The 23,555-nt window shown below is 38.1% G+C and overlaps 1 protein-coding gene and 1 long non-coding RNA gene across 2 annotated transcripts in view; one reads left to right on the forward strand and one right to left on the reverse strand.

Annotated features, from left to right (window-relative positions):
- TRPA1 (transient receptor potential cation channel subfamily A member 1) overlaps window positions 1-20,260 on the forward strand; it is a 55,191-nt gene extending 34,931 nt beyond the window's left edge. Inside the window, exons 16-27 of the mRNA XM_045454928.1 lie at window positions 518-577; window positions 1,090-1,188; window positions 3,688-3,758; window positions 4,685-4,847; window positions 5,634-5,723; window positions 7,367-7,536; window positions 9,079-9,208; window positions 9,602-9,784; window positions 13,011-13,079; window positions 16,712-16,822; window positions 18,459-18,556; window positions 19,387-20,260. Of these exons, the coding sequence (XP_045310884.1) occupies window positions 518-577; window positions 1,090-1,188; window positions 3,688-3,758; window positions 4,685-4,847; window positions 5,634-5,723; window positions 7,367-7,536; window positions 9,079-9,208; window positions 9,602-9,784; window positions 13,011-13,079; window positions 16,712-16,822; window positions 18,459-18,556; window positions 19,387-19,591 (1,449 nt within the window). The 3' untranslated portion in view covers window positions 19,592-20,260. The remainder of the gene's footprint in view (window positions 1-517; window positions 578-1,089; window positions 1,189-3,687; window positions 3,759-4,684; window positions 4,848-5,633; window positions 5,724-7,366; window positions 7,537-9,078; window positions 9,209-9,601; window positions 9,785-13,010; window positions 13,080-16,711; window positions 16,823-18,458; window positions 18,557-19,386) is intronic.
- The window catches only part of LOC123586071, a 46,002-nt gene that overhangs the window by 7,793 nt on the left and 14,654 nt on the right, over window positions 1-23,555 (reverse strand). The window lies entirely within an intron of this gene.

Consider the following 23,555-nt stretch of genomic DNA (forward strand, 5'->3'; position numbering starts at 1 on the left):
TTCTCAAGCACCTGAAGGGCGTTCAGTATTTCTTCATTTAACCTCTGTCCTTCAGTATGCTGTTCATGCTGCTCTGGGCAAATACTTTGTCAGTGTTGTTCAGCAAGTGAGGACAGAAACCAACACAGCACTCCATGGTGGAGCAGTATAGAAGATGAGATATAGATGGAGCAAAGGAACCCTTTATAAGCTATATATTCTGTAGAAGGCCAGAAGGACATCAACTCTTGGGTAAAACTCACACAATATTTTTGACTCAAATTTTAGTAAATGTGATTTCATTCTTAGGCATATTTTTCAGAATCACTAGGTATTTCTGAGGCATGTGGTAGTAGTTGAAAACTTTATATTTTAAACTTTGTTCCTGAATGACATGGATTATAGTTGATCTTTGAAGTACCAGAAATAAAGGAAAGGGAGAGGGGAGTGTCTTGGGTATAATTTTTGAAACGGGATCAAATCCCATCTCTCATTTCGTTTTCTGACCAATGTCGTAGCCATGTTTTCTCTCTTAAAGGTCCTTTTAGATTGCTGCATGATGCCCTCCAAAAGAGACAAGTCCTGCCAAGACTATTATGTAAGTTTGTTTTATCGTGGTCATTGAAAGTTTATTATAATTCTTTAATGAATACTAAAAACAATGTTCCTAGAGTTCCACAGTCTCGGAAGATGGTAATTACTGTCTTTATTTGTCATATGATTATATCCTCTGCTTGTGAGAGAATTTTTCCTTGGTTTCCCCCCAATATTTTAATTGTTTCTAGTAGCATTATTTAGGGTTGTTTCTAGTCTTTGTATTTTTTGGGGTAGTAATAAGCTGAAGAATGAAATTCCAAAGATCTGAGTGGTCTTTTGAGAATTCATCTTCTTCCATGACTGTGGGTTATAGAAGGTTACGTAACAGCCTTTCAGGATATTTTTTTTAATTAAGAGGAAATAACAATCTACATTTCTTCAGACAAAATGACTCAATTTTATTTGAAATATTTAATTTTCAGAAGAATGGTAGACTTACGTATTTGATTTGTCAAGACCTGCTTTGGGGTGTATACTAGATTGTTAATGTTTTAAAAATTGTGTCTTCTACAGATTGAGTATAATTTCAGGTATCTTCAGTGTCCGTTAGAATTTACCAAGAAAGTAACACCTGCACAGGATGTTACATATGAGCCTCTTACAACCCTCAACGTAAGTCCAGTGTTTTCACTATCTAGGTAGTTTCTACATGGGTTCTGTGTTTTGGTATGTTTCCAGGGAGGGGCCTGGAGAGAATTCCACATTTACAGTTTGATGTCTCTCTCTGCCATGTGTCCTAATCCTTTACTTTTTAGTGAAGAAAGCAGTCATTTTCCACAGATCCTTTACTTTAGTCCCCTTAAAGTTCTACACTCTTAATCACTTTAGTTCTAATGGTCATGTCAAACCTGCCTCATTCAAAATCCAATAAACCATGGACAACACAGGCTGACAGTCAGTGCTTACTCCCTGACTCCATCCATCTAAATATAGACCTATATATTTAAGAGTTTTCTCCATGCAAGCCACAGAAAAATGTAGGGGCAACATTTTACAATCACAGATTCTAAGTTCAATCTAAGGGGATCCATGGTAAACTCTGACCTTCCAGAAGCTCTTTGATCCTTCTGGAGGAGTGATCCCAATCTGAAAGCAGGCCTAACATGCATAGTATGGACCCAAATTGCCCGAGAGACTTAAGACCAAACCAGCTCTTACTCCAAAGTGGATTTTACATTTCTAGCAGATGGGACAATAAAAGCCATGCAAGATGATCCACTGCAGTCTAAATCAGGGGTCTCCAACTCAAATACATAACTGCAGAGGAAAGACGTAACTGATGAGTGGGCTCCTCGTCTAAAGGGAGAGCAGCTAGCAGCATCACCAGATTGGTGCCATGTGGGAATGGCGGCCCAGCCCTGTACACACTGGCAACAAATTAACCCTGTTGCAAGCAAAAGAAAACCTATTTGAAAGTGATTTCCAAATTGTGGTCTAGGGTCTAGATCTGTGTTGTCTAATACAGTAAATGCTAGCCATGTGTGACTACTTAAAATTCAAAGTTTATTTATTCATTTGCAGTACCCACATTGCAAGCGCTCAGTAGACTATGTGCCTTGTGGCTCTTATATTGAACAGCACAAATATAGGACATTTCCATCATTGCAGAAAGTTCTATTGGACAGCACTGGTCTAGACCAATTGGGAATTTTTATTCACTTTAAATGAATTCATTTCTCTACATGGGAGCCTTTGATAGAGACCATGGTACCAACCATCACCTTAAGTGATATCTAGAAGGCTTACTGAGTACTTGGAGTGGGAGGGATGCAGAGTCCTATGGATTTTATGCCCACAAGGTTGACAGTGGAAACTAACCTCACACTGGCTCTATGCAAAACATTTTAGCTCTGCTGGAGTATGTCATGTTTTGTAGTTGTTATTTTAGTTCAGACTGAATAACAAAGTCACCTAAAAGTAACTATACTATAGCTCTACTTAGAATTTTTGTGTGTGTATGTGGAGGTTTTTAAATTATAATTTGAAGAACAGGCAATACTTCTACCAGAGTTTGTTTCCACCAGCAGAATAAGGAGGAAATAAAACTTTGTAGCTTCTAAGAGGAAATAGGCTTTGTATACTAGACTCAGAATAATTTATATGACACAGGTTTGCTTGAATAAATACACCTCACTTAGTGGTTGACTTTTGGCACAATTGAATAATACCTTAATAACATAACAAATCTCTCATTATATCTGAGCTGAGTGGGGTTCTTCTGGAAGGAGAGCTGGTCTGCGATAGGAAATTATTGTGCACAGAAGTCTGAGAGACTGGATGGACCTGTCAGTGCTTAGATTCAGGCAAGACAGAAACCAGTCCCTTGGGCCACTCCCTGAACAATTAGAACATTCCACATATCGCTTTCCTCTTCAGGTGGAAGCCAGGAGTTGGGGATTTTCTCTTGATCTCATTGTTCTGTGCTGGGAGAGGGGCTATGGCAAGTAAATGCCATGAATATTCCTACTGTTTTTGATGTGGTTCTTCTTGGCTACAGGTTCATTTGGGGTACAGGAACCTCTTAACTGGTTTCTGTATTTCTCACAAAGGCAATTGGTCCAGGTATTGTTAAGTTGTGATATGTCTTGTCTCCATGGGCATAGATGGTCCAGGACTTCCTATTCTACCATCTTGCTGATGTCACTTCCTCTGTGTATTTCTTGAATAATTAAAAATTGTTTTTAAAATAGATACTAGTAGTTCCCAATAATTCATGAAAACTTAATCCACAAGCTAATTTAATGACTATGTGTACTCTACTATTTAAAATCCTTCTAGAGAGATAAGCCTGAGTTTCTTCAAGGAAAGAATGAGTGTAGCTCTTGCTCGTTTATTTTTAATATCCTTTCCAGTTGTAACTTTGTGTAAGATTAAAGTGCTTATTCTACCTCGACTGGTAAGAAATTGAAAGAGACAAAATGAATCAAGTAAGTGCATTTATATAAAATGGTTCTAGCTTGTGGTTTTTTAAAAATACATTCCTGATATAATTTTTGATTTTTCAAATTTTCATAAAGTGTTATTTTTATAATATTAAAGTTATAAAACCAGCAAACAAAAAACTTAGTTTGTACTTAATAGTTTAATATGATTTATTTTTATTATTCTCAGGCAATGGTACAACATAACCGCATAGAGCTTCTCAATCATCCTGTATGTAAAGAATATTTACTTATGAAATGGTGGGTATTAAGCAGTATGTATGCATGTATGTATGTATTTTTTTTTAAGTTTATTTTTGAAAGAGAGAGCGAGCGAGCAAGTAGGGGAGAGGCAGAGAGAAAATCCCAAGCAGGCTCTGCACTGTCAGCATGGAGCCTGATGTGGGGCTTGAACCCAGGAACCATGCAATCATGACCTGATCTAAAATCAACAGTGAGATACTTAATCACCTGAGCCATCCAAGTGCTCCAAGTAGTATTTCTTTTTAATAATTTAAAGTCTCTTAAATAATATGTTTTCGATTTTTTTAAGTTTATTGATTTATTTTGAGAGAGAGTGGTGTGGGGCAGGGGGAATCCCCTGTCCGCACTGTCAGAGCAGAGTCCTACACGGGGCTCAAACCTGTGAACCGTGATGTGATGTGAGATCATGATGTGAGCCAAAACCAAGGGTTGGATACCTAACTAACTGAGCTACCCAGATGCCCCTGGACTTTATTATATTAATGTGTTACACTTTGAAAAAGAAATGTGTCAAAGGCAAATGTTTTGGTATTAAGAATGCTGATGTTGTTTATTTTTGACATTAAATGAAATATTTAGGAGGTAGAAACCCTTGTGTGAGATATGAAGAAGCATTCCTGGGCCTTGCAGTTTAGTGGACAGTAAAGTGAGAGGGGTACCTGGGAAGAGCAATCAACGTGGAAGTCAGAAAATATGAGCTAAAGTCTCTGTTCTTCCGTTAATTGGTGAGATATTTTAAGTAAGTCATGATTTCCTCGGAAGTTGAGATTCTTTTCTGAAAATGAAAAAAGGTGAATTTGAAGATCTTGGTTCTAAAGTTCAATGAATTTACCAAATAGATTTCTGAGAGAGATTATAACTACATTTTCCACAGGCTATCTTAAGTAAATATTTTTTGTTGAGATTGTGATTTTTTTTTGTAGGTTGGCTTATGGGTTTAGAGCCCATATTATGAACCTAGGATCTTACTGTCTTGGTCTCCTGCCTATGACCTTTCTTGTTGTCAGTATAAAGCCAGGTATGGCTTTCAACTCAACTGGAATCATCAATGAAACTAGTGATCATTCAGAAATATTAGACACCAAGGTATTTTTGATTGGTCATCATATTTCAAATTTTTAAAATAAAAGATTATTACAAGTGTGTTTTTTTCCTCAGAAATGCTGACCCCATAGTAAATCTGAAATATTAAGGCTTTTATTATTATGGACTGTATGATTCATATGTGAACAATTTTTCCTAAGATCTTTTGTGAAATGCGAGGGAATATAAATATTTTGGTCAATAAATGAGTTTGTAAATTAATTTAAAGGAATTGACATATGAGATAGTAGCTTTAATACTGAAGTATATACTACTTTAAAATATGTCTACAATAAAGGAGATTTATGGCTGTCTGGGATTTTAGGAAGAGGGGGTCATTCTTAGTGGATGCATGGCTTCTGTTTGGGAGTGGTAGAAAAAAAGTTATAGAGCTAGATGATGATAGATGGTGACGATGGTTGCATAATATAGTAAATGTACTTCATGCCACAGAATTATACATTTTGAAATGTAAATGTATGTGTAAAATGTAAAACTTTTAAAATGGTAAATTTTGTGTGTATTTTACCATAGTAAAACAAATTCTACATAGGTCTACAGATTCATACTCTTTTAGAGTTCATTTGGTGATTTTTGAACCTCTTAGGACATTATGAAATGAGTATGTGTCTTTATATTGGTACCAGAGTAATTTTCTGTTTAAAGCAAATATAATGGTACATAGAAATGAAGTAGAAGAAAATTGAATATTTAATAGTGGAAATTATGCAAAAGCAAAAGTGTTTTATTTGCTATCTTTCATAACTGTTTTACACATTTTTGTTTCAGAATTCCTATTCTATAAAAGTTTGTATGATTTTAGTTTTTTTATCAAGTATATTTGGATATTGCAAAGAAGTGGTCCAAATTTTCCAACAGGTACATGATACATTTTATATCTCTAAAGTTGCAAATATTTTAATATGCAGAACATAAATTGCTAAACTATTATTGAACAATATATGTCAGAATAAAATCACATAACTTGACCAATGTATAGATTGGAAGTACCAAACATAAACTTTTCAAACTGTAGAAATCACATGATTTTAGACAAGATTCTTGCATCGGATGGTGCCTATTTGATAAATCTGAAGTAGAGATGCTCTAGTTCTACTAGTCTGTATGAGTCTGTCTACAAATGAATTTATGAATGACTTTTATGTATTTTCTCTATCAGTGTGATATTTTGCTAACATGATAGCTGGATTTTGAATTAGGTACTTTTGAATATAACTATTTATAAAGAACTTACTTGGCCCATGGTTCCATTTCAAATGGGTCTTTTAATTCCTTTCTTAATAAGAATGCTTTTCTTTACTGGATAAAATTCTCAAGTTATAATAAAAATTTGGGAACTTTTTATAGCATAATTTTTACTTCATACTTTTAAATGGATGAACCAAGTTCAGATCAGACTCAAGAATTATGTGAATTATCTACAGGTCCTTGCTTTGGTTAATAAATGGCATCAATCTTTTATTTAAAGTCTTTTATTATTCATTTTTTTGTATTTTTGTGAATGTTATTTTTTAAGATATGTAACTTTTATAAGTACCTCATTTCATGTGAAAATTTACTTTTATATAAGCACATTGATACCTGCCTTAAAGAATGTCAATGACCATTACAATGCTTTGCATTTGTTTGGTACTATATATTTGCAAGTGTGTGTGTCTGTATATAGTTTCAGTAGATTGTCACAATTCTGAGAGTTAGATTGTATTGTTCATTGTAGTTTGAATGATTTAGGGCATATTATTTAATCTCATTATAATTCTCATTTTTTATAGATTATACTCTAAATTGAACTATAAAGTTATATGATTTCTCTAACAGACTTGGTCTCCACATTTTTTAATTGATACTGAAATTGTCACCTCTATAGAAAATTTGATGTCCAAAACTTGAAATTTTTAATGATAGGAAATGACATCAAATTGTTATGGCAATTAAGTCTTAGCATAGGTCTCAAACCTCCTTAGAAGAAGCTTTAGTTCATTTGTATCCTGAGAAATCTATATGCATGTCCTTACACAGGCATAAAGGAATCACTAAACCAACCTGCAGCTCCCCAGGACTTTCCTTAAGAAGGAATGGACTCAGAGAAAGCCCACAAAGTTGTAGAATTTACTTAGGCATCAGATTCCCAAAGTGCCAATTCAACAGAAGAGATTGGGCCACCTTCAACACTGGTCCGTACCCAGGGCTGAGTGTAGTCCAGGATGGCAGAAGCTGGCTCCTTGGTCCTAAACCTGTCCAACTGCAATGCCAGACAGTTGTTGCTACTGGTCAACATTATATATATACGTATACGTATACATATACACATACATATACGTGTATATATATACATATATATGTACGTATATGTGTGTGTGTGTATATATATTTATATATATATATATATATATATACACATACACACACATGTGTATATATATACACATATATAAAATCATCCATAAGATGCTAGGTCCTGGTCTCTACATGTGGTAATTCTGAATTCTTTTTAACCCCAGAAAAGGAATTACATCTTGGATAATGCCAATGGAACTGAATGGATTATCTACACAACAAGTATCATTTTTGTGTCACCCTTATTCATTGGTATACCAGCTTATGTGCAGTGGCAATGTGGAGCGATTGCTATATACTTCTACTGGATGAACTTCTTACTGTATCTCCAAAGGTAAAGCCAGCTTGAATGATTTCTGTATCCCTTAGACATTTTTAATATTAAAAGAATAACTGTTGTAAGTACCATATTTATAATTGGCTTATTCCTTTTCCAATTGTTTTAGACTGTGGAGGTACCTTAATATGTATTAAGGAAAAGGGGAGGGAGGTTTGGAGTTCAGAGTATAGACCAGGATTTTTCAACCTTGGCACTACTGAAATTTGGGGCCAGATAATTTTTTGTTGTGGGGGGCTGTCCTGTGCATCGTAAAATGTTTAACAGCATCCCTGGCCTCTATCCACTAGATGACCAGTAGCAACCCCCCTCCCCACCATATGACAATAAAAAGTGTATCCAGATATTGCCAAATATCTTCTGAGTGGCAACATTACCCCAGGTCAAGACAAATCTAGATTAAGTGGGGGGAGTAAATGGGAATAAAAGTATTGGCTATTCTTGGTTTTACTTGGTATTATTTGCTAAGCATTTACTTTAGATTAAAACAATCAAAATAAAGTGATAGGTATGGGGAATAATAGCAATTTAGGAGAAGAAAATAAGCTCAAAGAATCTAACTCTAGAGGGGGAACAAAGGGCAAAGCTCTCCTACCTCCCATACTTGTTATTTCACGTATCTTAACATTTACCTCTAGTTATTGTAAAGATAACTTGCAATCACTTGTGGTATATAAAAGAAGATGAAGGGCTAAGTAACTTTCCCAGGATCTCAGCTAGTAAGTCAAGATGTAAGCACTTTTACCCGTCTTTCCAACCCCAGGGACAATGCTTTCCCTACCATATTTTCTGTATGTCATGCACACAATGCTGGAGGGTTGAAGCCAGCCCCTTTAAAAGGACATGGTATAGTGGGAAGAGCAGTGGTCTGGACATCAAGAGGCTTCAGGGCAAGTCTAGGTACTGTCATTCCTTTGGCTTTGTCATCAGTGACCTTACCGAGTTACTAGACAACTCTTGGGAGCTAAGTTTCTGAGACCTCTGAAGTCCTTTGCAGCTTTAAACTCTTGTGATTCCCCCTTTAACAAGTTGTCTTTGCCAAAGGAAATGTCCACATTGGTGGCTGGATGGCACACCCATTATCTACCCAAACATTTCACAATGTTGGTTGCTGGGAAAGAAAAAAGAAACCTCAGGAAGTCATGGGGATGGTGAATAAACCATACGCAGGCGCCCTTCAGGTACATGAGCTCATGTAGAGTCTCCACTGGCTGCATCACCCATCTCACCTCTCAGATCCATTTATCAAGCTTTGGTAGCACTTTCTTTGATACTGGGAAGATTTTTCTCTCCTCCTTTGTGTGAAGTAATGCCTAGTGGTCAAGTTGTAGGACAAAGATCAACGTTAACAAGAAGGAAGAAGCAGCAAAGCTGTTTAGTGAACAGCTTAAAAGTAAGATGACTATTCATGAATTCTGTCTCCTTTTTGAAAGCGTGACTCACCTGTGAAACCTAGTACCTAATGCATGATAAATATAGACATTGAATGAAATACAGTTTGGCCAGAAAAGTGAATATATAATTTTTAAATATGCCTAGATTTGAAAATTGTGGAATTTTCATCGTTATGTTGGAGGTAATTATGAAAACTCTGTTGAGGTCTACAGTCGTGTTTGTCTTCCTACTTTTGGCTTTTGGCCTCAGTTTCTACGTCCTCCTGAGTATACAGGTGAGGCACTTGCATCAGTACTTGATTCTGTTGCTGTGAATATTGGGAATACATATTTATACTTAAATCTGAATGGCCTAGAAAATTTATAGTAATAGGACTTTATCTTTTTGTCTGATAAAATAGCCTTCAAATGATTTTTATTGCAGCCCTACCTCATGACTTTTTCCCATTGTCAAAAAGTTTAAATATAATGCATGGTTATTTGTATATGTGTAGAAAAGATATTCTTGATGACTTTATCACCAATTTATTAGGAGTTCTTATCATTAGCCATAGTCCTGTGATTTAAAAGAGTATTTTAAATATGATTTTTATCATTTTACTCTCCAGAAAACATTTTTTCATTGTACACGTTTTGCATTGCATTTTTACCTTACCATCTTTTCTCAGGATGCTTTCAGCTCTCCATTGCTTTCTATAATCCAGACCTTCAGCATGATGCTAGGAGATATTAATTACCGCGATGCCTTCCTAGAACCATTTTTGAGAAATGAATTGGTATATCCGGTTCTGTCTTTTGCACAGCTTATTGCCTTCACAATGTTTGTCCCAATTGTGCTCATGAATTTACTTGTAAGTAATTTATCCTTGTGTTTTCTGTTTGTTGATCATTTGGGGCATTTGACAATGATCATTATTTTTAGCCTCCTTAATCTTCCTCCGTGAAAGGAATTAGGGACTATTGTAAAATCCACTCATTCAACATTTATTTAGTACCAGACACAGCACTAAAGCCCAGGGGATGCCAAGATGCATTCACTTGGCAGATACTTATGAATAATCTAGACACTGATCCAGGTGCTGGGAAACAGTGGTGAATAGACCAATACCCTGTCCTTACATTATAAACTAGTCATGAGGTAGTAAATAAATAACTATGTAGTATAATGTTATGGGAGTGATAAATGCTATCTATGAAGAACTATAAAGCAGAATGAGGAAATAAAGATAAATGGTGTGTACTGCTCTGGTGTTAGGGTGGGGGTCAGAGGTTAGACAGAGACCTTGGGGGAATAAAGGATTAAACCTCATCTCTGCTCTTAAATTTCTCATCGACCAGATATTCAAGTGGCAAAGAGCCTCTCAGGCATGAGGGCATCTGTGGCATTCAGATGCCGTCTCTAAATCAGTTACAGGTTGAAAATCCTCAGCAGATGTGAACATGCCCTTCACAGAGAACCTGCTCTAGCCATGACCACGTTAGCCAATAAAGACAGAAGTACATCTCAGGTCCATGGAGAGCCCGAGCTGACCTGACAGTGCATGTTTTTTCCTTATTTATGCATATACGCACACATTCAATACATTTTCTGAGTGAGACTATGCACCAGAGATTGTCCTGTACAATGTTTCTGGAAAGAAAAAAAATACTACTGAATGTTTTGATTCACTTACTTGATACAAATCCAGAGTTTTATTTTGATGACCTAGAAACATAAAGGATAGCACTAAGAATAATTAAGAATGACATAAAGCCCACATTCTTCTCTTAGAATTGCTGACGTTTCAGAAGATAATTATCTAGAAGATTCGGCTTAGCATTAGTACATGTTAGTGCCATCTCTACCTGCATGTCCCAGAGAAAATCAGTCCCAAAAGAGCCGACCAAGACTCCATGTTTTCTTTCCTTCAAACTTTGCTGCCGCCTCTCAGTACCACCTCCTGGTCCTCTAACTCAGATCATTGGAAGAGACTCTAGATTCAGCCCTGCCCTTTGCTCAGTTCTTCTGGTAAATATTTTCCTCTTACACCCACTTCCATTTGCCTTACACCGTCATGGTTCCTCATCCATATTGCTGCAGTAGCCCGAACAGTCTGTCTCCTCTCACTTCTGTCTAATCTTTCCTGAAATTGTCACCACAGTGATATTCTGATAAGGAAAAGCTGGGCCTGTCAGGCCTTTTTTTTTTTTTTTTTTTTTTCTTCTATGCCTCTTCAACTCAGTCTAAACCCATCAGCATGGTGTGCAAGGATCCTCATGATCTGGGTCTTATCCAGATCTCATCCACCCCTCCCACTGTTGGCAAGATTTGCCTAGACATGTACCGTCAACTTTCAACTTTCACTGAGCATGCCCTACATTCCTTTGTGCCTGAGTTCCACACAAGCTGTTCCTTTTCCTCGAAGACCTTCCCACTTTGGGTTAATTCTTTCTAAGCTGTTAACACTCAGCTCTCAAGCATCAGATCTCCTGGGTAGACCTTCCTAACCAACACCCTCCACCTCATCATCCTATCTAAATTGGATGCCCCTTCCTCGTATTCTCAAAATTTTTAGGACACAAATCAGAAAAAGGTAATAAAACCTACTTCCTAGGTTATTAGGATAAAAGGAGTTAATACAAAGCATTTGAGGGACATCTGGGTGGCTCAGTTGGTTAATCGTTCAAGTCTCAATTTCAGCTCAGGGTTATGGGATTGAGCCCCATATCAGGCTCCCCATTGAGTATGGAGCCTGCTTAAAATCTTCTCTTTCTCCCTCTTCCCCTCTCCCCCAGTTATATTCTCTTTCTCAAGTAAAAGTAAAGCATTCAAAACCGTGGTTGGCACATAAGCACTCAGTAAATGTTAGCTACTATTAAATATTAGTAACTTATCTACTCTATGACTCACAAAATCAGATGTCTTCAGATCTCAGGCAAGTATCTTAAATGGGTGAAGCAGTCAGTATGAGACTTTTTTTTTTTATTTTATTTATTTGTGTGTGAGAGAAAGAGAGAGAGGGAGGGAGGGAGGGAGACAGAGAACCCAAAGCAGGCTCCATGCTGACAGCAGAGAGCCCAATGCAGGGCTCAAACTCATAAACTAGGAGATCATGACTTGAGCCAAAGTTGGACATTCAACCGACTGAGCCACTCAGGTGCCCCAAGACCATTAGTTTTGATGGTGGCTGATATAAACGAGAGATAATGCCTACCTAAAGGCTTCCGCGTTAAAAATAAACATTATCCTGCCAAATAAAGTGTCTGACTGTAGATAGTTCTCAATGCTAGTCTGCACACCCTAGCATATACTCTTCACTGCTTATTCACTCAGTGACTCTTCTGTGTATCTACTGCATGCTCTGCATGGTTCTAAGCACTGGGCATCCAGTGGTGCCCCAAACAGAGCCCCTCTCATGGAATTTACTTGACTTTGAGCTTCTTGAGAGCATCAGCATCCAGGAGGCTGGTCGAGCATAGACAGGTACTGGTTATCTAACAAATATGAGTCAGCTAATTTAAGTAAGCGATTTCATTTGGATTGAGTAGAGGTGAGTGTCCCCTCACCTAATTCTATCTGGCCACAGATTTCTAGATACAGTTACTGCTTTATTTTTTTAATCAAAGCCACACCCACCCTTGAAGCGTACCTTTTCCTGCCAAACATACGTAAGGTATAAATTCCCGCATTGCCTCAGTTTACTATTTTAACTTTTCTGTGTTGTCCGCTCACTCTTGTTTAGCTAGATGCTAAACTCCTGGAATCTGCAACCATTTGCATGGCCACCCCAATGGCATTTGATACCATATGACCCCTGTCCTCTTCAAAAAGAACATTTTTATTTTAAATAATTTCAGATTCACGTGTCTTAATTTTTTATGATAACACTTAAGGTTACTGAACCCACCAATGTGGCCACCAGTGTTACAAAGGTGTACAGATTTTGCAGTTTTCTGTAAGATGTGTTGGCAAAAGTATGTTGAGGCCACTAGTAGGCAGTTATATGCCCACTCCCCCACTGCAGCTAGAGAGACCTTTAGTGCATTTATAGGCGCGCCATTAAATTGGCAATGACTCAATGCTGTGTTGTACTTCAGATTGGGTTGGCAGTTGGTGACATTGCAGAAGTCCAGAAGCACGCATTGTTGAAGAGGATTGCTATGCAGGTAAGTCTTACGTTTATTTAAAACGTATTGAAATTAGCACCACCCTAATTTTCCATGTATAAGAATAGCTGATTTCTGAGAACAGGTATTTAAGACAGGTACTTTGTCAGTCCTAAAGCACCGCACCATATGGTATCTTGTTGTGCACGTTCTCTGGCTTGCCTGTTTTCATTAGTTTTTACTCTCTGAACCACAGCATTTTCTCAGAACAATCTGAGCAGAGAAATTGAGACATTACCTGAGCTTTTTAAAATGTCAACATGCAGCCAACCAGGTAGCTATCTGCTAAATAAGAATTATCGCAGGTGTGAGGTATTCTGTCCTGTCACAGCCCAGCTCTTCCTAGGACCCCTTGATACTCTGGCCATCGCATTGCAAGCTTCCCACATAACGTGTTATATTGAAGTGTTCACTGCATCCATGAGGTTTTGTTCTTTTGTGACCTCCCTTACGTTTTTCCTTGGCTACTGAATCTTGTGAGGTGGTTCCTGTTACACAATGCAAAACTATTTCTGTGCTCTCATTTGCATTGTGTTTATCAAATTTGAATGGGAATATCTGATGCTTCAAAAATACCTGATGACCAGTTGAACGTACACATTAAAAAACTTAGGCAAGTTCAAGAGAAAGACAAATTCATGTTAAGAGGTAACTCTCCCCTCACTGTTCACTGTTCACTCATGCTTCATTCTTCTCTGTTACTCATTCTGCTATACGTCAGCACATATTTATTTCTAAAAAATGCTCCAGTACGTGGTATGTGCAGAGTACAACTGACCAAGAGAACCCAGAGGAGTTAAAGGTCTGTGTGACCTTTGACTTCACTAAGTAAAATAAGTCTAACTGGAGAGCACACCAATTAAACAGTCAGAGTTTAAAATCTCAAAATCAACTTAGAACCATCCTTAAACTCTATGCTCTGTGACTAAGCTGCATATTATGCAGAGGACTTGGCACATTTAAAGAACAAAGGTACATAAATGGTTAAAATATTAGGTAGAGAAAATAAACAGTTATGGAAATGCTACATGGAAGAGTTGGCACGTGAACCAGATGTTGAAAGATGGGATTTAGAGGAACAGCAAGACTGGTCCAGAAAGGCAGGACCCAGCAGGAGCAATGGGCTAAAGGCGGAACAAGGAGAAATGGCTAAGGAAGGGTGAAGGGCCCCTGGCCTGGAGGGATGGCTCCTTAGAGAGTATTAAGGTGGCCCAAGATGATAGAGCGCTTTATTAAAAAAAGAGCTAACAAACGAGGAAAACCTCAGCTTTGAAAGATAGGGCAGTAAAGGGTGAAGTGCTCCAAGTTATTTTGTTAGTGGGAAGTCATTACCAGCTCTTCCAAAGAATGGGAACAAAATGGGAGTGGTACGTAAGATGATCTATTATCACCTTTGCGGGGAAAGTTCAGAGGAAGGAAGAGCTAACTGACCAGTTATTACCACAACAAAGATGGAGTGTAGGACTCCAGGTAGGTGGATGAAGAGAGGAAAAGAAATGCAAAAAGGCCTCTTCACAGACATGTCATTACTTCATAACTAGTAATTCATGAAAAGATCAAGGAAGAACAACATAAGCAACAACGCTAGATGTCTAGGGGAGAGCCACTAAACTGCAGTTTCAGTGCGGATGATTTGAAAAGCACAATTCTATATCAGAGTTGATCTCTTCCCTGAAACACAACGGCACAAAGGCCTATAAAGTAAACGGCAAAGCAAGTACTCCCGTGTTAGCGGTTCTTGTTTTGGATCACAAAGAGCATTGACTGGAAAACCAGGAAGCCATTCTCTTAGTTCTCTGAAAGCAAATCTCTTAGTTCTCTAAAGCAAATCTCTACATCCATGTACAACTCTCTATGTCAGACTTATAACCTAAGTCTGAGGCCGCATCAGAACCAGGGCATAAGGGGACAGGCAGCAGCACGTGTCACAGAGACATTCGTCTTCTCACAGAGTCATCTCAGACCTAAGTGGGGACAGCACATGCTGGGAGGTCTAACAGTTACACAGGGACAGGAGTTGTGAGTATTGTGAGGGGCTTAGAGCTGTTTAGTTTTTAACATTTGGTGACCACACGTCCAGCACAGGCTGGCAGCTGTAGACATTCCACAGATGTTCACGTCCATGCCACAAATCACAAAAGGAAATCACAGAGTGCTCTTACCTTCAACATGGAAAACCTGCCAGTGAGAGGAGGTGGAGATGCTCCTGAGCCCAGAGAAGCCATGGGCAATGGGTCCCACTAGACCCACCAAGGGGAGCTGCTTGCCATCCTCCCCAGGACCATGTCTGAGAGAGGATATCTGGCAGGTCCTATGTGGAAAACAAATAAGGTTAAGACAAAACATGTGCTTGATCTGTTGGCAAACACCAGGCTTGAATAAATCTTTTTCAGTGAAGTTTAAGTAAGTGAATGATAACATGTGACCTCTGAAAAAAATGTATATTGCAAAGGGAAAGGAATATTGACCTTAAGACCCAAGGGGAAAAGGAACCTTGGAAGTTATTATAGAAACTCAAAGAAAACATCTAATTGGTATTGTTAATAAAATACAAGAAAACATAGCTTTTCTTGAAACTGGAACTAATATATAGCATGTTATGTGGTGGTAAGTGCTACAAAAATAGGGAAGCAATATGTGGAAGAAGGACCCAAAGCTTTAAACATCTCACCACTTGTGGATGGAAGCCACTTAAATACCCATATATAAAAAAGCCTATGGTCTTAGCAAACTCTCACCTATATGGTAATTACAATAAACCATTCTAAACAAGAGACACAAAGGGCTATAAAAAAAGTAGAAGACAAATTTGGTAAACAAAAAGTTGAAAATATGAGAAACTATCAACTCAAGGTAAATCCGTTAAATGAGACAAAGGATTGTTATCTCTGAAAATAGAAACTGTAGTCAAGATATGGGGCACCTGGGTGGTTCAGTCAGTTAAGCGTCCGACTTCGGCCGAGGTCATGATGTCGCCTAGGTCATGATGGTTCCCGAGTTCCAGCCCCAGAGCAGGCTCTGTGCTGACAGCTCAGAGCCTGGAACCTATTTCAGATTCTGTGTCTCTCTCTGCCTCTCCCCCATTCACACTCTGTCCTATCTCAAAAATAAACATTAAAAAAAATTGTAGTCAAGATACAGCATGGATAACCCATTTTGCACCAGATCGCACAGGGTGAAACGTCGATGAAGTACTCTTAGGTGTGCTGGTTGTAATCCTTTCAGTGCTTACCACTGTTTTCCTCCATCGAAGCACCGTTTCCTGTCCTGCCACAGGCGCGCCTTCATACCAGCACACTGCGCAGTCACGCACATTTTCTGTAACACCCCAGGGGATGGACAAAGGCTTTTTCTTATGGGCCCAGTGTCAGTCACAGTCCCTGAACAGTGAACAGCTGCTCACTTGAGTTGAACTTCTTCTTTAAACAATTTGCCCCGACTGCATATTGCTGCCCCTGTCTTGTCGGTGATTGAGAGGAGAGATGGGAAACCTGGCCAGCCCAGCTGCGTGGCGTAAAGCAGGACACAGGAGTCGTTTTTCAGTTTACTGTACTCATCGCTGTCTCTGTGTAGTGTAAGGATTCTAGATACTTCTTAATCATTTCTCTCAATAAATCCAAAATGCGCTTTAGGTGGAACTTCATACCAGCTTAGAGAAGAAGCTGCCACTGTGGTTCCTACGCAAAGTAGATCAGAAATCCATCATCGTGTATCCCAACAGACCCAGATGTACAGGGTTATTAGTAAGTACATGTGAAAAATACCAGCGTGGAGAATGTGCTGCTGCTTGACATTCACTCGTTGTGTTATCCTTAAGGGTACCCTTCTATAGACTTTGAGTCACTGTGCCTGTGGAAAAGAAGGAATTGTGACTTAAAAAAAACAACAAAGTGCATGATTACCCAACAGTGTGAAAAGTGATGGGCAGTGGGAGGGAGACCTGTGCTCCTTCTTCCTAGAGGCTCATTCACAGCATCAGTGTTAAACATGTACCACATCCCTGTGAGAGCACATGGGTGGGTGGGTGGACTGACTGTACCTTGTAAGTATCTTTTTTAAAGTGCAGGTGTACCTTTCTTGTTTTTCCCAGTCACCTATCATTTATATGCATGTGCAAATATATGTGTGTGTCTATGTGAAAATATAGAGCACATATGTACATTCAGGTACATATATGCACACACATGCGCATGGAGAGTGTGCATTATAGAAAATACACTAGATATCAAAGACTAAACAAGGCCACTGCATTATAATGATAAAGGGACTGTATTGAGAGTCAGAAGTACTGGATGCTAATCCTGATCATGCCTGGGCTTCCTCCTAGTTCTATGAACATTCTGAGTTCTTTGCATGTTAATTTTCCATGCTGTGGTCATAAAATGATAAAGTTGATTTGGGTATTGGCCTAGGCCTTATTCTAACTACACTAGCTCCCTGTATAATGTTGTTCATACCCGTGTTTGCAACTGCTCACTCCTGAAACACACAAGGCTTGGCAATTCATTCTTCCGGGAGCTCTCTTTGAGTTCCAGGCTCTTCTGTCCAACTGTCTACCTGACATCTTCACTGGTATGGCTCAAAGGTACCTCAAATTCAGCATACTCAGAATAAACTCTTCAAAAGGAACTCACAGTTTTCACTCCTCCCAGGTTTCAGTCTCCCTGCAGGGAAAGAATGACAGAGCCTCCTCTCTCCAAAGTTTCTTGCTTCAGTTAACATCACCACCATTCATTTGCCTGTGCAAGAGGTCATCCTTGACCTCCTTTCCCTCTCCTCACCCCTCACACCCAGTCACTCCCTTGTTTGGTTGATCAGTCTTCCTGGTTGGCCTGTGCAAGTTGCCATCTTCTCTTCCGTGGACTCCTAGGATTGACTCATTGATTCCTGGTCATTTCACGTCTGCCCTTAACGCTTTCCAGCCTACCAATGGTTTAAAAAACACTAAATTTTGAAAACACACATTAAAATGGCATTTCTGAAATTTCCTCATGGGAAATTCAGTTGTGCAGAGCAGTTTTAGAGAAAGAACTAATCCTATGTGGAATACCACTGACGATGGACATTTTTCATGAGAAAATATAAAATGATTCAGTTTTACCTTTTCATAAATAATCCCCCACTCCAATTTTCTCCTTCTTCTAGATTATCTGTACATCTCATACTTTCCTTTATTATAATTATGTATGAGTTTGTCGTATAGCTCTTTATACGTCTATTTCTCTCAAAAGACCGTGAGCGCCTTGAGGGTCATAGTCGTGTCTTAGAATAGCTGTGGTGTGATCGTACCTGGCTCAGTGGCTGAATCATGGCGCATGTGCAAGAAATAGTTTCTGAATTGAGTTCAACCTGAGTAATAATTAATCTTTTATCCCGCAGGCTATATTTCATTTTATTTTTTATACCCAAGAAGAAAGGCAGGAAATTCCAAATGTTGACACATCTCTGGAAACAGAAATATTAAAGCAGAAATATCGGTATGTACTTTTCCTTATCTGTATTTGATAAAACTTTTAAATAATGATGTAAGGTTATGTTGTATAGTTGTGTTTATTTCACGTATTAAGTCGTACTTTTAAATGACTGATGTCATAGCATATTGAGAATCATTTGAAAATCATTTTTAGACCCAACAACTTATGTGCTGCAATTCACCAGTTTGCCAGTTAGTGTTTTAAACCACATTCCCATGATCTATCCGGATTCATACATCAAAGCTTTGAAAGCTTTGGAGAATTCCAAGAGAAGCTGTATAGAGTGTGCAGTGGTTGAGCACGAGGGCTTTAGAATCAACTGATCTGAGTTTAAGGCCCTCTTCAACTAATTCCTAATGCACTGACCTGGGCAAAGCAGTTTCATCTTTCTGTGCAACTGTGTTTTAATCTTTAAAATGGGAGCAAAAATAAACTAGGAAAAACACTTAAACTTAAAAAATATGTATTGCTGGGGCCCCTGGGTGGCTCAGTCAGTTGAGCATCCGACTTTGGCTCAGGTCATGATCTCTGGTTCATGAGTTCAAGCCCCATGTCCAGCTCTGTGAGGACAGCTCAGAGCCTGGAGCCTGCTTTGCATCCTGTGTCTCCCTCTCTCTCTGCCTCTTCCCTGCTCGTGTGCGCTCTCTCAAAAAATAAACATTAAAATATTTTTTAAAAATATGTATTGCTTAGAAAGATTATAAGTACCAGGATGCTGTGACCTGAGCACAGCTCATCTGGTCTAGGACACTTCTAGTAAACTGGGCCTTCCTGCACTCAGAGACTGAGAAGATAAGTGAAAACAAGTTCATGAGCCCTGTATATCCTTTTAGGCTGAAGGATCTCGCTTCTCTTGTGGAGAAACAGCATGAGCTTATCAAACTCATCATTCAGAAGATGGAAATCATCTCTGAGACAGAGGATGAAGACAACCATCATTCTTTTCAAGACAGGTTTAAAAAAGAGCAGTTAGAACAAAGGAATAGCAAATGGAATTCTGTGTTGAAAGCAGTAAAGGCAAAAACACACTGCCCTTAGCCTGCAACGGGGCTTCCTATCGTTTGCAGGACCCTAATTGGGTCTCATTTCCAGTGTGGAAAGAGTGAGGAAAAAGTAGAAATAGGATTATGATTTCATGATTTGCAAAATGGTGGTTCCTGCATTCTTTGTAAAGAAACTACATCTTTCTCTCTTTTCATATTTTATGCCAGTTACTATGTAGAGAGAATGTCTTTGCTAGTAAATTCAAGTTGCACTTCACTCCTCATTATTTGAATGGGTAGAAAACTAATTGGGTAGAACACAAATTTTAATAAGAAGTAAATGCAACTGTTAAATGTAACACAAATGTTAATACTGGAGTCCTGCTTGATTATTGTATGATATTCATATTACCTGATTACATATTATATGATGTACAAGTACATCATATAATAAAATATTAGGTTATACCATTCAGGTACGTGTTTTTGGTGTTGGAAGAACCTGTGTGTGGAACCCTGTGTCCTCTGTTCCAACTATAAGAAATTGCCACACCCTTCGTGTTGCTCCTAACAAACCTGATGTCACTCTGAGTTGGGATTCAAATTAATAGACCTTATGATATGCATGGGTTTTACTATGGATATAGATAGTATATGTTATTTCTGTATTTTTGGTTTGCTAATAATCAATCATAATAAATGTAAACCCTATATAGTCACCTCACTGATAATTGTGTGAGCTTTTTATTGCAATTAGTTTGAGATTTATAAAAATGCTTCCATCACATATGGAAATAGAGAAACACACTACAAAAAAAACCTATAGTCCAATATATCTGATGAACATAGATGCAAAAATCCTCAGCAAAATTGTTAGCAACCCGAATCCAACAATACATTTTTTGAAAAATCATATACTACTATCAAGTGGGATTTATTGCCAGGATGCAAGAGTTGTTCAATATTTGCAGAACAGCCAACATGATACGTCACATCAATAAGAGAAAGGATAAAAATCATTTATCATAGGTGCCAAAAAAGCACTAGACAAAGTACAACATCCGTTCATAATAAAAAAAAAATCCTCTGCAGAGTAGGTCTACAGGGAACCTATCTCAATGTTGTAAAGGCCTTATATGGAAAACCCACAGTCAACATCATCCTCAATGGTGGAAAACTGAGTGCTTTTCCCCTAAGGTCAGGAATAAGGCAAAGATGTCCACCCTCACCACTTTTCTCAACATAGTACTGGAAGTCCTAGCCGCAGCAATTAGACTATATACAGAAATGGAAGGCATCCAATTTGGTAAAGAAAAAATATAACTCTCATTATGTGCAGGTTATATGACACTATATATACAAAACTCTAAAGACTCCACCAAAAAATTACTAGAACTGATAAATCAGTAAAGTCACAGCATGCAAAATCAATATACAGAAATCTGTTGCATTCCTATACACTAAGAGTTCAGCAGAAAGTGAAATTAAGAAAACAATCCCATTTATAATTCCACCAAAACAATAAAATATCTAGGAATGAACTTAACCAAAGAGGCAAAAGACTTGTACTCTGAGAACTGTAAAACACTGATAAAAGAAATTCAAGACAATGCAAAAGAACAGACCTTCCATGTTCGTGGGGTGGAAGAATATCGTTAAAGTGTCCATACTACCCAAAGCAGTCTACAGGTTTAATGCAGTCCCCGTCAAAATACCAATAGCATTTTTCACAGACTAGAACATACAATCCCAAAAATTTACATGGAGCCACAAAAGACCTTGAACAGTCAAAGCAGTCTTGAAAAAGAAAAAAACTAGAGAGATCACAACTCCAGATTTCAAGTTACATTACAAAGCAGTAGTATAAAGAGTATGGTACTGGCACAAAAAATAGACAAATGGATCAGTGAAATAGGACAGAAAACCCAGAAATAAATAAAGTCCACAAGTTAAACAGTCAATCTTCAATAAAGGAGGAATGAATATACAATGGAAAAAAGTCTCTTCAACAAATGATGTTGGGAAAACTGGACAGTCACATGCGAAAGAATGAAACTGGACCACTTTTTCACCATACACAAAAATAAACTCAAACTCACTAAATGTGAGACCTGAAACCATACAAATCCTAGAGGAGAGCACAGGCAGTAATCACTCTGGCATTGACCATAGCAACATTTTTCTAGGCACATCTGAAGCAAGCAAAGTAAAGCAAAAATAAACTTTTGAGACTTCATCAAAATAAAAAGTTTCTGTACAATGAAGGACACAATCAAGAAAACAGGCAACCCACTGATAGGGGAAAAGATACTTATAAATGACATATCCAATAAAGGGTTCTAAAATCTATAAAGAGCTGATACAACTCACCACCCAAAAAGCAAGTAATTCAGTTTAAAAATGGGTAGAAGACATGGACAGACATGGCCGACAGACACTTAGATACTCAACATCACAAATCATCAGGGAAATGCAAATCAAAACCACAATGAGACATCACCTTATACCTGTCAGAATGAGTAACATCAAAAACACAAGAAACAACAAGTGTTGGCAAAGATGTGGAGAATATGGAACACTATTAGTAGGAATGTAAATTGGCACAACCACTGTGTAAAACAGTATGGAAGTTCCTCCAGAAATTAAAAATAGAAATACCATATGATCCAATAATTTCACTCCTGGGTATTTACCCAAAGAATACAAAAACACTATTTTGAAAAGATACCTGCACCCTTTTGTTTACTGCAGATTTACGATAGTCAAACTATGGAAGCAGCCCAAGTGTTCATCAATGGATGAATGGATAAAGAAGATGTGAGACATCCAAATTGGCAAAGACTTTATATTGAATATACGTTCAATATATACACAATATTTATATTCAATAATACACTATGCATATAGCATGTATATACAGTATATACACAATACTATAGTATAGCGTATTATTGAATATAATTCAGCCATAAAAAGAATAAAATCTCAGCATTTGCAACAACATGGATAGAGCTAGAGAATATTATGCTAAGCAAAATCAGAGAAAGACACCATATGATCTCACTCATTTGTAGAATTTAAGAAATGAGCAAAGGAGAAAGACAAACCAAGAAGCGGACTCAACTATAGAGAACAGACTGTTACCAGAGCAGAGATGTGTTGGGGGATGGGTAAAATAGGGGATGAGGATTAAAGAGCACATTTATCATGACGCAAAAAAAAAAAAAAAAAAAAAAGCGTCCATCACATATGCCCTTTTTGCTTTTGATATCCACCACAAAGTATGAATCATCACATACCTCATCATTGATCTTTTCAAGGTCCTTCTTTTTGTTTTATTCTTTTTTCCCCATTCACCCTGATTCTCACATTTATTCTCTCTCTTGCCCCAGGAGATGCCCATTCTAATGAATGCCTTTGGCCATGTATGTACCCTTGTGTTATGTTGAACCGTGTATGTGTTTGTATTTACATAGGTGTTACTATGCTAGGATTCTTCTCTTCTCTCCACTTGATGTGATGGCTACAAGGTACAGCTGTAGTACCCTCTGTGCATCTAGTACAAGGGTGCCGACAGATGTTACTCTCATTGCACGTACCTCCGTTGCATGGGCTCATCTCTTCTCCACAGATGGACACCTTGGTGGCCTCCACCTCCTGCTATCACACACATTCGCAACCATACATTCATGCGAACACGCAGAGTGCTGAGTCACAAATAAGAGGAAACCAGACATTTTTGCATACGTGGTCCAGCAGAACACGTGCCTAGAGACAATGTATGTTCCTTAATCTTTGATTCAGACATGGTCTTTGTCCTTTATTTTCCTTAAAACAGAAAGGCTGGAAGCACACAAGAACAATAACCAGGATGTCCTAATCATGAAAACGAATGGTCTCCTCAAACATTGAATAGCATTGCATATTACAGACCTTTAACATTTACTGGACACCAAGAATGTGTGCAATACTCTACTACATCTATTCTGGGGAAATATTGAAATAAGTAGGTAATCTAG

Source organism: Leopardus geoffroyi, chromosome C3 (assembly GCF_018350155.1).
Source record: "Leopardus geoffroyi isolate Oge1 chromosome C3, O.geoffroyi_Oge1_pat1.0, whole genome shotgun sequence".
Classification (NCBI taxonomy): domain Eukaryota; kingdom Metazoa; phylum Chordata; class Mammalia; order Carnivora; family Felidae; genus Leopardus; species Leopardus geoffroyi.